This window comes from Cuculus canorus, chromosome 7 (genome assembly GCF_017976375.1).
Source record: "Cuculus canorus isolate bCucCan1 chromosome 7, bCucCan1.pri, whole genome shotgun sequence".
NCBI classification, from domain to species: Eukaryota; Metazoa; Chordata; class Aves; order Cuculiformes; family Cuculidae; genus Cuculus; species Cuculus canorus.
The window spans coordinates 17,164,157-17,177,391 of record NC_071407.1 but is presented as its reverse complement, the minus strand read 5'-3'; the positions used below and the strand labels follow the sequence as shown (position 1 = coordinate 17,177,391).

At 35.9% G+C, this 13,235-nt stretch overlaps 1 protein-coding gene across 2 annotated transcripts in view; it reads right to left on the bottom strand.

Annotated features, from left to right (window-relative positions):
- Positions 1 to 13,235, bottom strand: part of PDE6C (phosphodiesterase 6C) — a 28,889-nt gene that overhangs the window by 462 nt on the left and 15,192 nt on the right. Inside the window, exons 12-22 of one of the 2 annotated variants that reach the window (XM_054072131.1) lie at positions 10,718 to 10,864; positions 10,224 to 10,331; positions 10,007 to 10,116; positions 7,912 to 7,999; positions 6,431 to 6,531; positions 5,227 to 5,334; positions 4,913 to 4,976; positions 3,800 to 3,874; positions 3,572 to 3,655; positions 2,406 to 2,559; positions 308 to 359 (exon numbers count right to left, since the gene is read on the bottom strand). In XM_054072131.1, the coding sequence (XP_053928106.1) occupies positions 340 to 359; positions 2,406 to 2,559; positions 3,572 to 3,655; positions 3,800 to 3,874; positions 4,913 to 4,976; positions 5,227 to 5,334; positions 6,431 to 6,531; positions 7,912 to 7,999; positions 10,007 to 10,116; positions 10,224 to 10,331; positions 10,718 to 10,864 (1,059 nt within the window). In that variant the 3' untranslated portion in view covers positions 308 to 339. The remainder of the gene's footprint in view (positions 1 to 307; positions 360 to 2,405; positions 2,560 to 3,571; positions 3,656 to 3,799; positions 3,875 to 4,912; positions 4,977 to 5,226; positions 5,335 to 6,430; positions 6,532 to 7,911; positions 8,000 to 10,006; positions 10,117 to 10,223; positions 10,332 to 10,717; positions 10,865 to 13,235) is intronic. The other variant, XM_009570661.2, reaches the window with a different exon arrangement.

Here is a 13,235-nt window from a genome sequence, read left to right as displayed (position 1 = left end):
CCATGCAAAAGAAATAAACTCTTGTATCAATATAATCTGTGAATCTATTTTTGAAGCAGATGATACAAAAACTTTAATTTGACCTAATTGTCTAAGCCTTTATCCAACCTGCATGGATCCCTTTGTAATTACCAATTAAAAGAGAGATGCTTTCTATGTTTTTTATCTATAGCTACTGATTCTGTTACTATCTCTCTCAAATGATTCCACAGATGTTCATTGGTCAGAGTTAAGATTCTTTCAACGTAATAAATTGCCTTTCCAGGTTCATTTAAGGTAAGATACCAATATTAGAATTAAAACTTACATTTGAAAGCTGTGGATCACCATGTTATTAGGTCATTTTCGACCCTTTCCACCTGCATTGAAACATGTCACATGATCAGTGTCCTACCCTCTGTAATTTGTGGATATAATCAACACTACGCTACTAACTATGTATTTTATTTTCTTAGTTTAATACTGTATTAATTTTGGTTCTGAACTTTCCACTGTAGTGGTTCAGCAAATATGTTTATTTTGTTTTCTGTATTGAATGGCTAAGAATAGCCAGGTCAGTGTGATCTAGAGAAACTACTGTGGTTCAGCACACATGGAATTAATGTTGTATGAGCTGACTCAACAAACCCGTATATTTACATGGCCTTGATTTGACAGTGTCAGACCTGTTCCTCACAACTCTGTGTGGCCTCACTCCAGTGCACGTTTAAAAAGATGCAAAACAATTCACTTACATTTTGTGATACCAGTTACGATATACAAAGGTCAGGTCCTTAGCTCCTGCAAATCAGTGTGTCCATGCTTGCCTGTATGAGGTTCCTTGCGGGAAGATACTTCTTTTCTTAAGTTAGTGACTAATAGAAATACCAGTAATGTGAGGTGGTCCTAACTTCAAGTGGGAGTAGAAATACCTGAGTCTTCCTAAATGTATAATTTAATTTTTGCTTAAGAACCTTATGCTTAAGGGCATAGGATCAGACTTGAGTAACTTTACTTTTTGCCAAGAAAACTAATTGTGTAAGTTCCGTTTTGTTTTGTTTTGCTGGTATTTCTGTGAACTTCACATACTTAAGTCAAGCGTACTGTGTTCATACAACCAGCTAGTTCTCAGCAATAAATTAAACTTAAATAGGTAAGATTATATGTTTAATTGCAAAAAGGTGGTTTTAAAAATAAATTTTGAGAGACAGCGTGGTGGGCATAATTCCTGTGAAAGTGTGTAAGTGGTATCGCAGTGTGAGAAGGCCAAAGTATTTCTTGTAACTTTATTACAATAATAATATTTGACTCATTTTATTAAATTTCTCTTTCAAAAATCTGCTTTGATTAAATCATGTATCCTACAGTACTTCTCAACCATTTTGCAATATTTGAAAAAAAAAAAAAGCCTAGTGTCATTTGTTTTAGAGGCCAATAACTCTCTAGTTCCACTTCACACTCTGACAGTAGCTTGATGAGTGGCCTTGAATAGCCTCTCTTTTGTGTGAAATGTGAAGAATACTCACCTATTTCCCACAGACACCACAAATAAATTATTCAGTACTGTTTTATGTTTTAAAAATGTGAAAAACACTTTTAGATGAAACTAACTTTGCGTCTCCTAAGTATCTGGCAATAAATCATTCTGTAATAATCACATGCATTTTAGTTTTAATCTCTGAACCTGTTCAGTCATCTCAGCTGACTGGCAGAGCTGTTGACCTGCTATTCCACATGCAATACAGAATATATATATAACTGACTCATTTCACTCTTACACCTGAGTGATAGGTTCTGGGTTACTATAAAATCAGATTTTCTTCTAGATTATCATACGCAGAACCATACTTTCAATTTTAGGACTTGGGCTGTCTTAAAGTGTTAGTGTTAAGTCTGTAATATGAGAGAGTGTCTTTCAGCCAAGAAACTGATGGTAGGGAACTAGAACCAAAAGCTTTATCTTAAACTGGAAAGAGAAGTAGAGATTTGCAGTACCATTCCTGTCTCTTTTTCTTATGCTTTTCATTTTCAACTTAAACAAACCACCTGAATACGTTCGGGGCTGATGCCACACAGAATTTTGATGCATCTTCAGGATTTCATGTGATTGCAGCATTCACAGATAAATATTGAATTACATTCAGATTTAAGTCTTAAGACAAAGGAAATTTTACATTCCCTCAACTTTTGTGATTGATGTATTTTCTATAATTCTGCAGTTCAGAAAATTAGGTCCGTATACTGGATTTGTGTGGTCTTGAAAGGCTACTCCTCTTCCAAGTAAAGATAAATCTAATTTGGGCAATTCGGAACTTGTATACTATTATTATAAAGTTTAATAGAATATTGCACAACTACACTGCATATGTGAATACACTGACTGCCTTACAAATATAAATAAGTGAAAACCTTAGAAGTTACTTAACCTTTTTTGGCAGCTTCTTCTTCTTCCTTTTTCTTTTGTTCCTCAATAACTTTCATCTTCTCTTCATATTCATCAGCTCGTGTTTTCCATTCAACCCTGTTGTTTTGAAGACCGTCAAACATAGGTGTAATTTCCTTGTGAAACCTTGAGAATTCCTATAGAAACAATTTAAATTAGTAAATTAGAAATTTGAAAACGGTGATGATTTGTAAAGTCTGACTTTGTGGCAACACTGCTGCTTTGCAGAGAAAACACTAGCTTTCATTTTTTTATAAAATGTAATTCAGTATGTATATTAGATTAAGTAATTTTATTTGATTTCACATTGTTTTCAAGCACTTGTTCTATCCCAGGTAGTGGGTTTTCTGTAGAAGATGAAAAATTTTAAAAGAAATAGTCTAACTGCCTGCTGGTGCAGATTTGAAAGCATGTTCTTGGCCTTGATGCGGTGGCATATTATTAGGAATACCGTATTGGGATAATAATGCCCTCCCATGCACATAGTTAGAAAAGATCTGAATTATATACTGCACATTTTGATTTCTTCCCTGATCCCATATCTAATAGTCTGATTCATAGAAATATAACTATGATTAATGATATTTTATCGTATGATTATTAGTATCAGGATATAATAAAAAAAGTCTACTCTTCTATACTATACTCCAAGCAGATGAGGATGTGTCTAAAGATGTTAAAATATTGTATGTCACTTTTCTGCATGACATGTTGGGATAAACTTGAAAGCTAGACAGAGACTGGCATTTCAGTGCCTTACAGAAGATACAGGATATCTATATTTCCAGAATATTGCAAGTTTCCCGTTCCCTTTGTTGTGCCATTAACTGCTTTCTGTAACCATCCACATGTTGCATACTTATATTAAATGAGACTGTGAAGAATCAGACTGGGCTTCCTAACTCAGTCTTTCAAGGTAGTAACAAAGCCTCAGTGCCTTCAATTTTCACTGAGATTTCACTTTTTATGAATTTGCTTTACATCTGCTGAATTTGCTTTGTGGAAGCAATACTTCTATGTAGTAAAAGACTGCAACATAGTTGTGGTTCTGATAGCTGTTTGTCCTGCTGCTGTCTAGAATTTTTTAACTGCAAGTTTGTCACTAATTGTGCCATGAACTTCTGCAACAGGAAAAAAAATTATTCTTACCTTGTACACAAACGTACACACAAAATCTATGAAACCAACTTGGAGCTTAGGAAGTTCATCTCCTTTGTTTCTGTCCATCATAGGCTAGAACAAAATAACAATAATTAGCATTATGTCTATATCATGCTTTATAGTGTAAAGATCTAGTAAGCATCATGGACCGTTATCTGTTTAATGTTTTAGTAACAGTTAATATTGCTTAACTCAGTTAAATTATTTGCTACTTACAATTGGTTGTTGCTGTAGCACAGTTCGTTCCAGGTCACCTTGCTCCCAGAATTCATTTGCAACCATGAGGGCAACCTGAATAATCACAATGCAGTGGAAGTGTCAGCAGAAAGCAGTAAATGTTAATAAATAAATAAAATAATCAGGCTGTGAAGAAGAATAAGCCCAAGAAAATGTGAAAACACGGATTAAGCAACAACTGGCATATTATTACTTACTAAAGAATTACTATCTTCCCTTCCACAAGGAGAGGACTGATTTCTTGCTAGCTGTGTTATCTTTGAATAGTTTAAAAATTCTCTAGAAATAGGGAGTTTTGGTCAAACATCATAGAATTCCACTCTAATCCTTGTAGAGATAATCAAGCACTTCTGTCAAAACTGAGACGCTCTCTGGTGTACTTCAGGCTTTTTCCAGGAAATTATCTTTGCCAATATTATGGTGCGTGCTAAGTAAATTATTATTATTGTCAACAGGAACAAGATATTATTGGCAACATAACAGCATCGCCTAGTATCTGTGTATTACTTAGAAGGCTCCACAAGTATCTTACAGCTGTATTTTGATGATGCATTGTTAAAACCTCTTCCTATAAGACCAAGTGATGAGATTCAGTGTGATGGTCAGTCATTACTGACGTATTTGAAGTACTTATGTACAAACAGTGTCACACTGTATCACAGAATTTAATTTTAGCATGTTTAAGCTACTTTGGCACCGAGATCTACATAATAGACACAACTAATTCAAATCCTGCTGTTGTTAAATCTCTACCTTAAATACCTGAAAAATAGCAGAAGTTGGATAATGTAAAAGTAACTGAATTATATTTAAAGGCAGCCAGAACAGCTGACAGAATCAGTCATGACAGTTTTAGCTGAATGACAAGTAGAGAAGGATGAAACAACTGTGGAGTGGCTGGGGAGACACATCATAGAACCTTTCCACTTACAGTGACAGAAAAATAGAAGTTGTTTTCTGGAAACATAGTTGGGTGCAGATACTTGAATATCTATAATATGATAATAAGTATTTAAAAAAAAAATTATCATGTACTAACTAGACAGTAAAAGAGATGGCAAAGGGGGTATTGTCTGTCTGAAAAGTACCTACCTTACTTTGCACTTCCCAAGGCTTGGTTATAGCAGACAGGTCACATCCAGTCATCATCATAGCCCTTGAAAACACAAAATGAAACAGGAGGATAGTTAAGATGATGATAGAGGGGGAGAAAAAAAGGTTAAGGAATTTAGATTCCTAAGATGCAGATGGATACATATTTGCACATTTTAAGAAAATTGTAGACATCTAATTTAAAATCATTGGACAATAACACCAAGTATTAATTTACATATTTAGGTGCCCAATGTTTTAAAAATCTGGTCCTGAGTAGTCATTGAATAAAGAGTGAAATATTGACCACCTACATGATGACTTCTTTTTTGGTTGGGTCGATAGATATATATTTAATTGCCTCCTCTTCTGTTTCCATTTTTTCAATTGCATCCACAATCTTTTGAAACATAGTTCGTTTCCTGTTAAAACATACCAATAAACCATGTGTAGTTCTTGCATTAAAAAATGAAATAAACCCCCATATTTCTGATAGTTATACTTTTACACAGTAGTATCCTAGTTATAGTAGTATCAAAACAACACTTTTTTTCCTGTTGAACTCAAGCATTTCAGGTAGCCTAGCACATTTGGATTTTGCTATCTACAACTGACATGTAAAATATTACATCAGAATTCCTGACAAAAAAAAAACCAACCCATTTCCTAACTCTTCATATTAAACTGTTTGGGGTGACAGACTTAATTCTTCAGTATTATATGTTTATTACTTCCCATAGTGTAATTAATTTGGAAAAGTGAAGCCAATACTAATAAAAGTTCTTCAGTCTCTCCACTCAAAAATCCAAAGAAGCACTAAGACCTGACAGAGAAGAACTTTGAAAAATGTAAACATGTCTTGCTATTGCTTAATAAATCTTTTAATTTGTATTTAGAGGGAATGAAATAATGGAATTACTGTTCACTAAAAATTAATAACTGCTCTTAAACAACTTACTATATTGTCTCCTGGCTTTAAATTGCCTCGTTATAAGGCATATGGACCAAAACAAAAAGCTCCATATGTCTTTAAGGAAAATACCCATTATAAAAGCACATTAAGTCAACAACTTAGGAATAGGATGCATGACTTGACATGTGGAGTCTTTAGCACTAGGATCAGTTGGTGTCTGCAGTTTTGTTTTTAAACGAAGACCCTAATTTCCACGTCACGAGCATGCTCCTGTGCATGAGCACTTTTAGTACAGTACACCAAATACCACATGCACACAACCTTACGCTTAGGCTACTGAGCCCTTGCTTCTGAAATACAGTGTTTGCTGTAACAAAGAGCATATTTGAATGATCTACTAAACATGTGCTAAGTATTATATACACTTATATGTTCTCTAAATTGAAAGCTTATAATGAATATAATATATCCCTTTTCCACGAGAATTAGAATTAACAATTTTAAATATAGCTCTGTACTCTGCATAACAAATAAAAACTACAGTTATAAATTGTATAGAATTGACATTTTTTTCAGTATGAAGTTATAGAGAATTTAGTACTTACTTGAAATACAAAGCCAAGTCAGTTGCTATTATTGCAACTTCAAATAAGTGTAGAACAGTTTCAAATTGACGCTTATTTAGGTTCTGGAAGATGTTTAAACTCTGCAGGATGGAAAGTTTATGAATTCAATTCGTTTTATAACACTGTCTGGTTTGTACTATCTAGGTTGTCTCAGAATAGCATGACAAAATCGTCCAACTATAGTCCCTAAATTAAAATAATGCTACAAATGAAAAATTATTCAGTTGGTGAAGACTGCCCTTATTCATGGCTAATAAATGGCTAAATAAGTGGGAATGGCAGGCAGATCTAGGAGGCTGCACAAATAACTAAATCCACAGACACTCATACACTTGCAAGTCTTACTATAAATACATAAATTAAACCAAAAAAACACCCACCTGTATTCCATGTAATTCTTAAAGAAATGGCACTTTTCATAATTTCTTTACAGTTTACATTCTATAAAACTGATTTTCCTAGACTTTTTAAAGCTTCACAGTAGACACCTTTTCCTCCTGTTAACGTGAGTCGGTGCCATTGCCTGCAGTGCTGTCAGAGACCTACTGTAGCTAAGTGCAAAATCATAAATCTCATGGTTTTTTTATGGTCATTGTGCTACTGGTTAGTGCAAGGATTTATTCAGTGACCTCACGAGGTCAGGAAACAGCAGCACCACGGGGATCAGAAAATGATAAATGTGGGTGGCTGTGGCTGCCTGCCAGGCTGCTGTGATTAAGTGGGATGGAAAGGGCATGGGTGTTCAAGCCTGGCCTGCTAAATCTCGTATTTCCCTGCAAAATGTGTAGGAAGGAGTTGTACGTAGTCTCTTCCAAGGTAGCCAGGCCAGAGCCAGGCCCGCTGAGGGAAGGATGGCTGATGCCCGCTGGAGGAGCAGGGGTCTGTGGGGCAGAGGCTCTGTCGAGGGGCACTGGCACTGTTTTATTGAGCCTGAGGAGGCTGTGGCAGGGAGCCTCGGCTCCAGGCTGCTGGGGAAGGGCAGCTGAGGGCATCTGCCTCATTCCCGGAAGATCAGTAGTGGGAGCTGCAGCAGAGCCTCATGGTACTGCTTTCTCTGTTTTACCATGTTGAGGTGGGGGGTGCCCTCCTTAGAGAGCTCCATCCCTCTGCTCCTCCACTGCCAGAGCCGGCAGCTCCATCATGACATTTTGTATGTATGCTTTTTATTTTCTGCTTTGGTTTCAATGTTTGCTGTTTCGTGCAAGTGGAAAAAAACTGTGGAATGCGAGTGAGGCTCAGAGGAAAAGCTTTTCTGTTTTGAGTGAGCCTGTTTCTGGTGGAATTACTGGTATTTCTCTAGAAATGACAATGCATAAGAGTTTTGCTTAAACTTCTGAATTTTACCATTATTTCTTAATCTAGACCTAGAGAAATGAATGAGACAATGAAATTTGGGACCTCATAACTTAAATGGATCGTTTGTGTTGATCAGTGTGAGCAGAAGGTTCATGCAGACGTACCTCATCTTGCAGTAGGGTTTTACTGTACTCTAGGTGATGCCTTTCTAAAATGGAAGAGCCATGAAGTTTTGCCAGTGGAGCTGCTGACCTATTGAAAAAGAAGAAATTCTTTATAATACTCCTTAAAATGCTTCTGATCTGTATATTCAATAGCTTAATCTATATACCTTCACCGTTGGTATGATGCAGAGCAAAAAAAATGTGCTTGCTTGCCTTCACTCTTGTGACTGTGTAATGATGGAAATTGGAGAGTGCTGAGTGTTCAGTGCTAACTAGAGTCAAAGGCACGGTTAGATGCCTCACAATACAAAACAATTTTTTTTTAAATCATGCCTCTGTTTTGTCTTGCACATTTATTTTTGCTGTTTGTTTAATCTACACCTTTTGTGTACCTTAAAAATAACTTTTATTTATCTTTTATTATTTATTGTGTGGCACAGCGTTTGAACTCTTGTCTCTCCGTAATGACTGTGAGCTGTGTCCCCTGTTATTCTCACTTACTGTAAGTAAGTTAAATCTAAAGTAACAGTATAATGGCGTTTAATTCCGCTAATGCCCTTGGGTTCCTGCCCTTCCCCAAAATCACTGTTTTATGGACTGCAGAAGTCATGGCAGCTCAGGTATGTTTAGTGTTATCACAGAGCTCAAAGCATTCCTCTGAGCTGAGCTAAGCTTCAACCAGATGAAATTCTGCATCAGACTATGGTGGTGGTGAAGTGTCCTATTTATGTGTCTGCATAGGCTCCAGGTAGATCTGCGTGTTTGGAAATGTGTTTTCGTCATGTCTTCCCTTGGTTAATAACTCTCTTTCTCAGATAACCCAAGGCGGATTGCTACGTGTTACCTGTGTTTTCTGGCTTGTGATTAAGACTGTCATGGTAAAGCCTAATAACTTTTATAAATAGCTTTACTGCGTGTGACCTAACACAGAGGGCTTTCAGCTAGGGAAGACCACAGCAGGGAGATTTAAAACCTCCCTTAAACTTATTTGGAGAGGCAGCCCGCTGAATAAGAATCAGCGTCTGTCATTCTCTCTCTCCTACGTCATCTGGAGAATCCCTGAGAATAATCAGAAAATCCCCTCGCATCACTGCTCCACCATGCAGTGCCTCTCCTGGGAGGAGTATATCCAGGGTCAGAGGAGGAGAATGAATCATTCTGGAGATGCAGTTGGTGAGAAACTGTACTGAGAAAATTATGGTTATAATCTTCTGAAAAACACATGACATCCTGAGAAACCTGTGTTCTCAGCCCTAGCAGATCAGATAAAAAAGACTAAATGGGAGATCATTCATTCTTCAGGAGAAGAATGGGTCTCACTGTGATATGTAATGTTGTAATAAAAAGGTACGTTTACACCAAAATTAATTGATATTGTTTTATAACAAGCATCTGCTAATTAATATTATTTTGGGACAGACAAGGGAAAAATCACAAAGAAATCCTTTAAAACATTTTCTCAGAACAAAAAGGAGCAAAGGCTTAGCCTCTTGATGTTATAACTCACTGGCATGTGAACCCAGTGGCAAAACACAAGCTCTTTAGCTCAGAATCCTGTATAACTTTAGAAGATTACACCACAGGAAAGGACCTACATCAGTCAGTAAACTGAGTTGGGGGGGGGGGAAACTGAGCTAGTCAAATTGGACAGTAGAAAACAGAGAAAAGGAATGCGTCTTAAATCCTGTCACCCTCTGAACTGTCCCTTGTCTATGCTACATCCTGAATCCCTCTTCAGAAAAGTGCTTACACTCTGTCTTGAAAAAAAAGTAATCCAGTTGGAGTTTTTTATTTACTTTTCTCATTTCCTTGTTGTGTCAGACTGCTACAATCCAAGCACTGCAAGAGCTTATTTTGTCTTAGAAATGAACTGTAGCTCCAGGAGATCCTTCTAAGATTGTGCTTTTGTAGTTTGGCTTTGTGTTTCAACTACAATGACAAATGCTCTGAGACAGAAGTCTTCTGTAGGATAAGTGTTCATTCATGCTACATGAATATAGAATGTATACCTTACAGTTTTGCGAGTTTTGACATTTTTTTTTTTCATTTGCTGCTAAAAAACTACATATCAATATATTTGAGCATTTCTACTTACTTCATTTGATACAAGTTATTGGTCCCTCTGTGATCAATGTCATGGCAGAAAGCAGCAGCAACCATGGCAAAGGCTTCTAGATCAGTATAGTATTTCTTTATTTTGCCTGTCTGTGGAAGAAAACAGACATATCTGAGTGTGAAACTTCCTGAATTTTCCAGATGTCATTGTAATGAAAACTAAATAATGAATATAAGGTTACTATTAGCAGCATTACCATCAGCAGAGTAAACATTGTTTGTCCCACGTTGAAGCCATGTCGCCAGTTATGGTAAGTGATATCTCGATAACCCTTCCTGACTGTGTACATCCATCTTGTAAGGACCTATTATGAACAAAAGTGATTAAGACAGTGCTGTTAACTGAAACAAAATTATGACATTCCTATGAAACTATGTACTGGAATGTACTATGAAATCACTGTAATACCGTGCAAATGCTATGAAAATAAATGTTTTTTTCATTGAATTAAACATGGAAACAGCAAATTGTCCTTATCTAAATGAATGTTGATTTCATTTCTTTCATAGCTCATGCAATTTGAGAATTAGTTTTAAGTTTTTATGACAAATATACAAGTGTTGAAATAAGAATGAGAGATTGTTATCCATACCACTAATATTTTAGTATTGCCTACTTCTATATTAAAGTACCTACAATCAGCTATTTTTCTTCTGTCTTAAAATAAACATAAAACAAAATAAATCAGACCTCAGCTGGGACTTTGAACTTTTCAACAACATTTATCTCGAAGAACAGTCGTATTCCACAAGTTATCAGGCCGTGCTCTGTAACAGGAAAGTCACTGAAGCGGAATTCATACAGTTCTAAATCTTTTGGATCAGGTAATTCTTCCTTCTGTCAGGAAAAGTGAAAAAGACAATTTTTTTTCTGGCAAGAACAAAGTTGGAAAAACTTTTTTATATTCTTTTCTGACTCCAGCAGAAACATTGCCTAAGGACATTATGTTTACTGTACCTTCAAAGATCTCAGGTTTTGGTACAAACTGAAGTGTATTAAGTTATGAAACACAGTCATGATACTGCTGGCTTTCTTATCAAAGAGGATACGTAAACGTCTTGGCTGGATGGTGTTTCTTCCTACTCTGCATTCCAGCACCATCTGTTGTGACCATCTCAACATTTCCTTAGTTCAGAAATCTCAGGCCTTGAATTTTCTCCTTCCTGGTATAAAATCCTGTGATTCTCTCACTTTTAGCCTGGTCTCAATATTGCAGTTCATCTTTTTTACAACAAAAAATATTCCTATTAAGTACTGTTCTTCCCTTTTGAATCTTATGAATAATGATGAATACAGTGACCAAAACCAACCTGTCTAGAACAAAACATTTTTTACATTTACAGTAGAATAAAATATAGCAACAAAATTTTTTTCAATATCAGAAGGCTTGCTTGCATGCCTAACTACCCATAGCCTTGTCTTTTTATGGAGAGACTATAGGCAAGTGAAGATTCCTATATATTTTTTAACCTCTGGAGTGCTGGTGGTTTATTTCTGCCCCACGACCAGCTGTCAAAATTAGTCTGTCTTACCCTATCTCCTGTGATGATCTCTCTTTGTCTGTGACAGCCTATCTACTCTTAACAGACAAACCTGCAAGGCTGATTTGGCACATTGAAGGTGGGCTGGAAAATCCTACAAGATCAGATATAAAAATTCACAGATCTTATTTGTATTCTCATTTGTCTGCAGTGAATTCTTGACTACTTAGCTCTTGAATGATCTCAGTATGCGCATAAAGTAAAAATTGTTACAGAGCTTAAAGGTATAAAGCATATGGTATTTGTAGTTATTATAGCTTACTTCAAATCCTTTTGAATCATTTACTTTCCAGTGCTGCAGTTGGTGGTGATTCTGTCCTAGTCATTGCCTTTCTGTAGTTTACAACAGCTTGTTCTGAACAATCCTGACTACTGATGACAATGAGGGATCATTCCAGAAGGAATAAACTGTACACCTGCATCATCCTTTCCCCATGTACTAAATTTAATTAGAAGCTCTCTGGATGCCATTCAGGGATTTTTCTCTCTCTGAAGGGCAGATACAGGGCTTAGGCCAACTCTTCTTTGTACTGAAGAACCTTCACAAAACACGTACTAAATTCTAAAATGTAGAGAATGCAGAGGTATTCTATATTAAATTAAATCAAATTTTTTTAAAAAAGAAGCCTGTGTTAAATTTGAATTACCTATTTTGTATACATTATATAGATTCACATTGAATAACCTAATTGGTATTAGCAATATTAGTGAACTGTTCTATAACACTTTTCATCTGTATACTGCAAAGCCTAGGGAGTATCAAATTTTATAGGATGTGCCCTAATCCACATAAGAGTTAAATCAGGGAAGTGCAACACAAAAAATAGATTATATGATCACAATTACTCCCCTCCTCCATAGTAGTCTATAATCATCTTTTTACAGATAGGGAAAGAAGATGAATGAATGTATGCATAGATTTCAACAAATAAAGCTGAACATCCACGTAAAGGATATTTCCTTTTGCTTGGGATTTTCCTTTATATCTACTCTGCTTTGAGGTCAAGGACAAGGAAACCCGGAGCACTGATGTTTTAAGACCCATTACTTTGTGAATCATCAGATCTAGAAACACCTGCTTTATCCCATTAGCTATCTGGGATTCCAGGTCTTGTGACAGGATAAAGCATTTGCATGTAGCCTTGGCAGTGCAGACGATCTTAGACCTCTGAATGTATGAATCCACAGTGTAGAGAGAACTCATTTTAATTTTTCAGAGATTTAAAAATTCATACTATTATCGTGTTTTTACATTTGGAGCCTGTACCATAATATTTACTTCTTTCTATATCAGTAGAGAGATTTTGTAATATTTGTCTATTAATTTTTGCAAATCTTCATGCAACTAAATTAATTTTACTTTAAAATGTATGTAATGCTATATTGATCTGTTGATTTTATTTAATTTTTTTTGTTTCAACACTTGTAAGCTGTGTGACCATCTGTTTTGTGGAAGCCAGTAAAACCTTAACACCATTGCATTCTGGCATGGACATGTACGTATCTAAAAATAGCTTAATGAGATCTTTTCCTTATGGCTATATCTACATTAGAAAATGTGGTGTAATAGGAGGTAATACATTAAGTGATTAGTACTGGAAGTCAACAGGTTATTGTGTATTTGACCTTTTTTTTCTTCAACATAGCTCTGTTTTGATCTATTAACA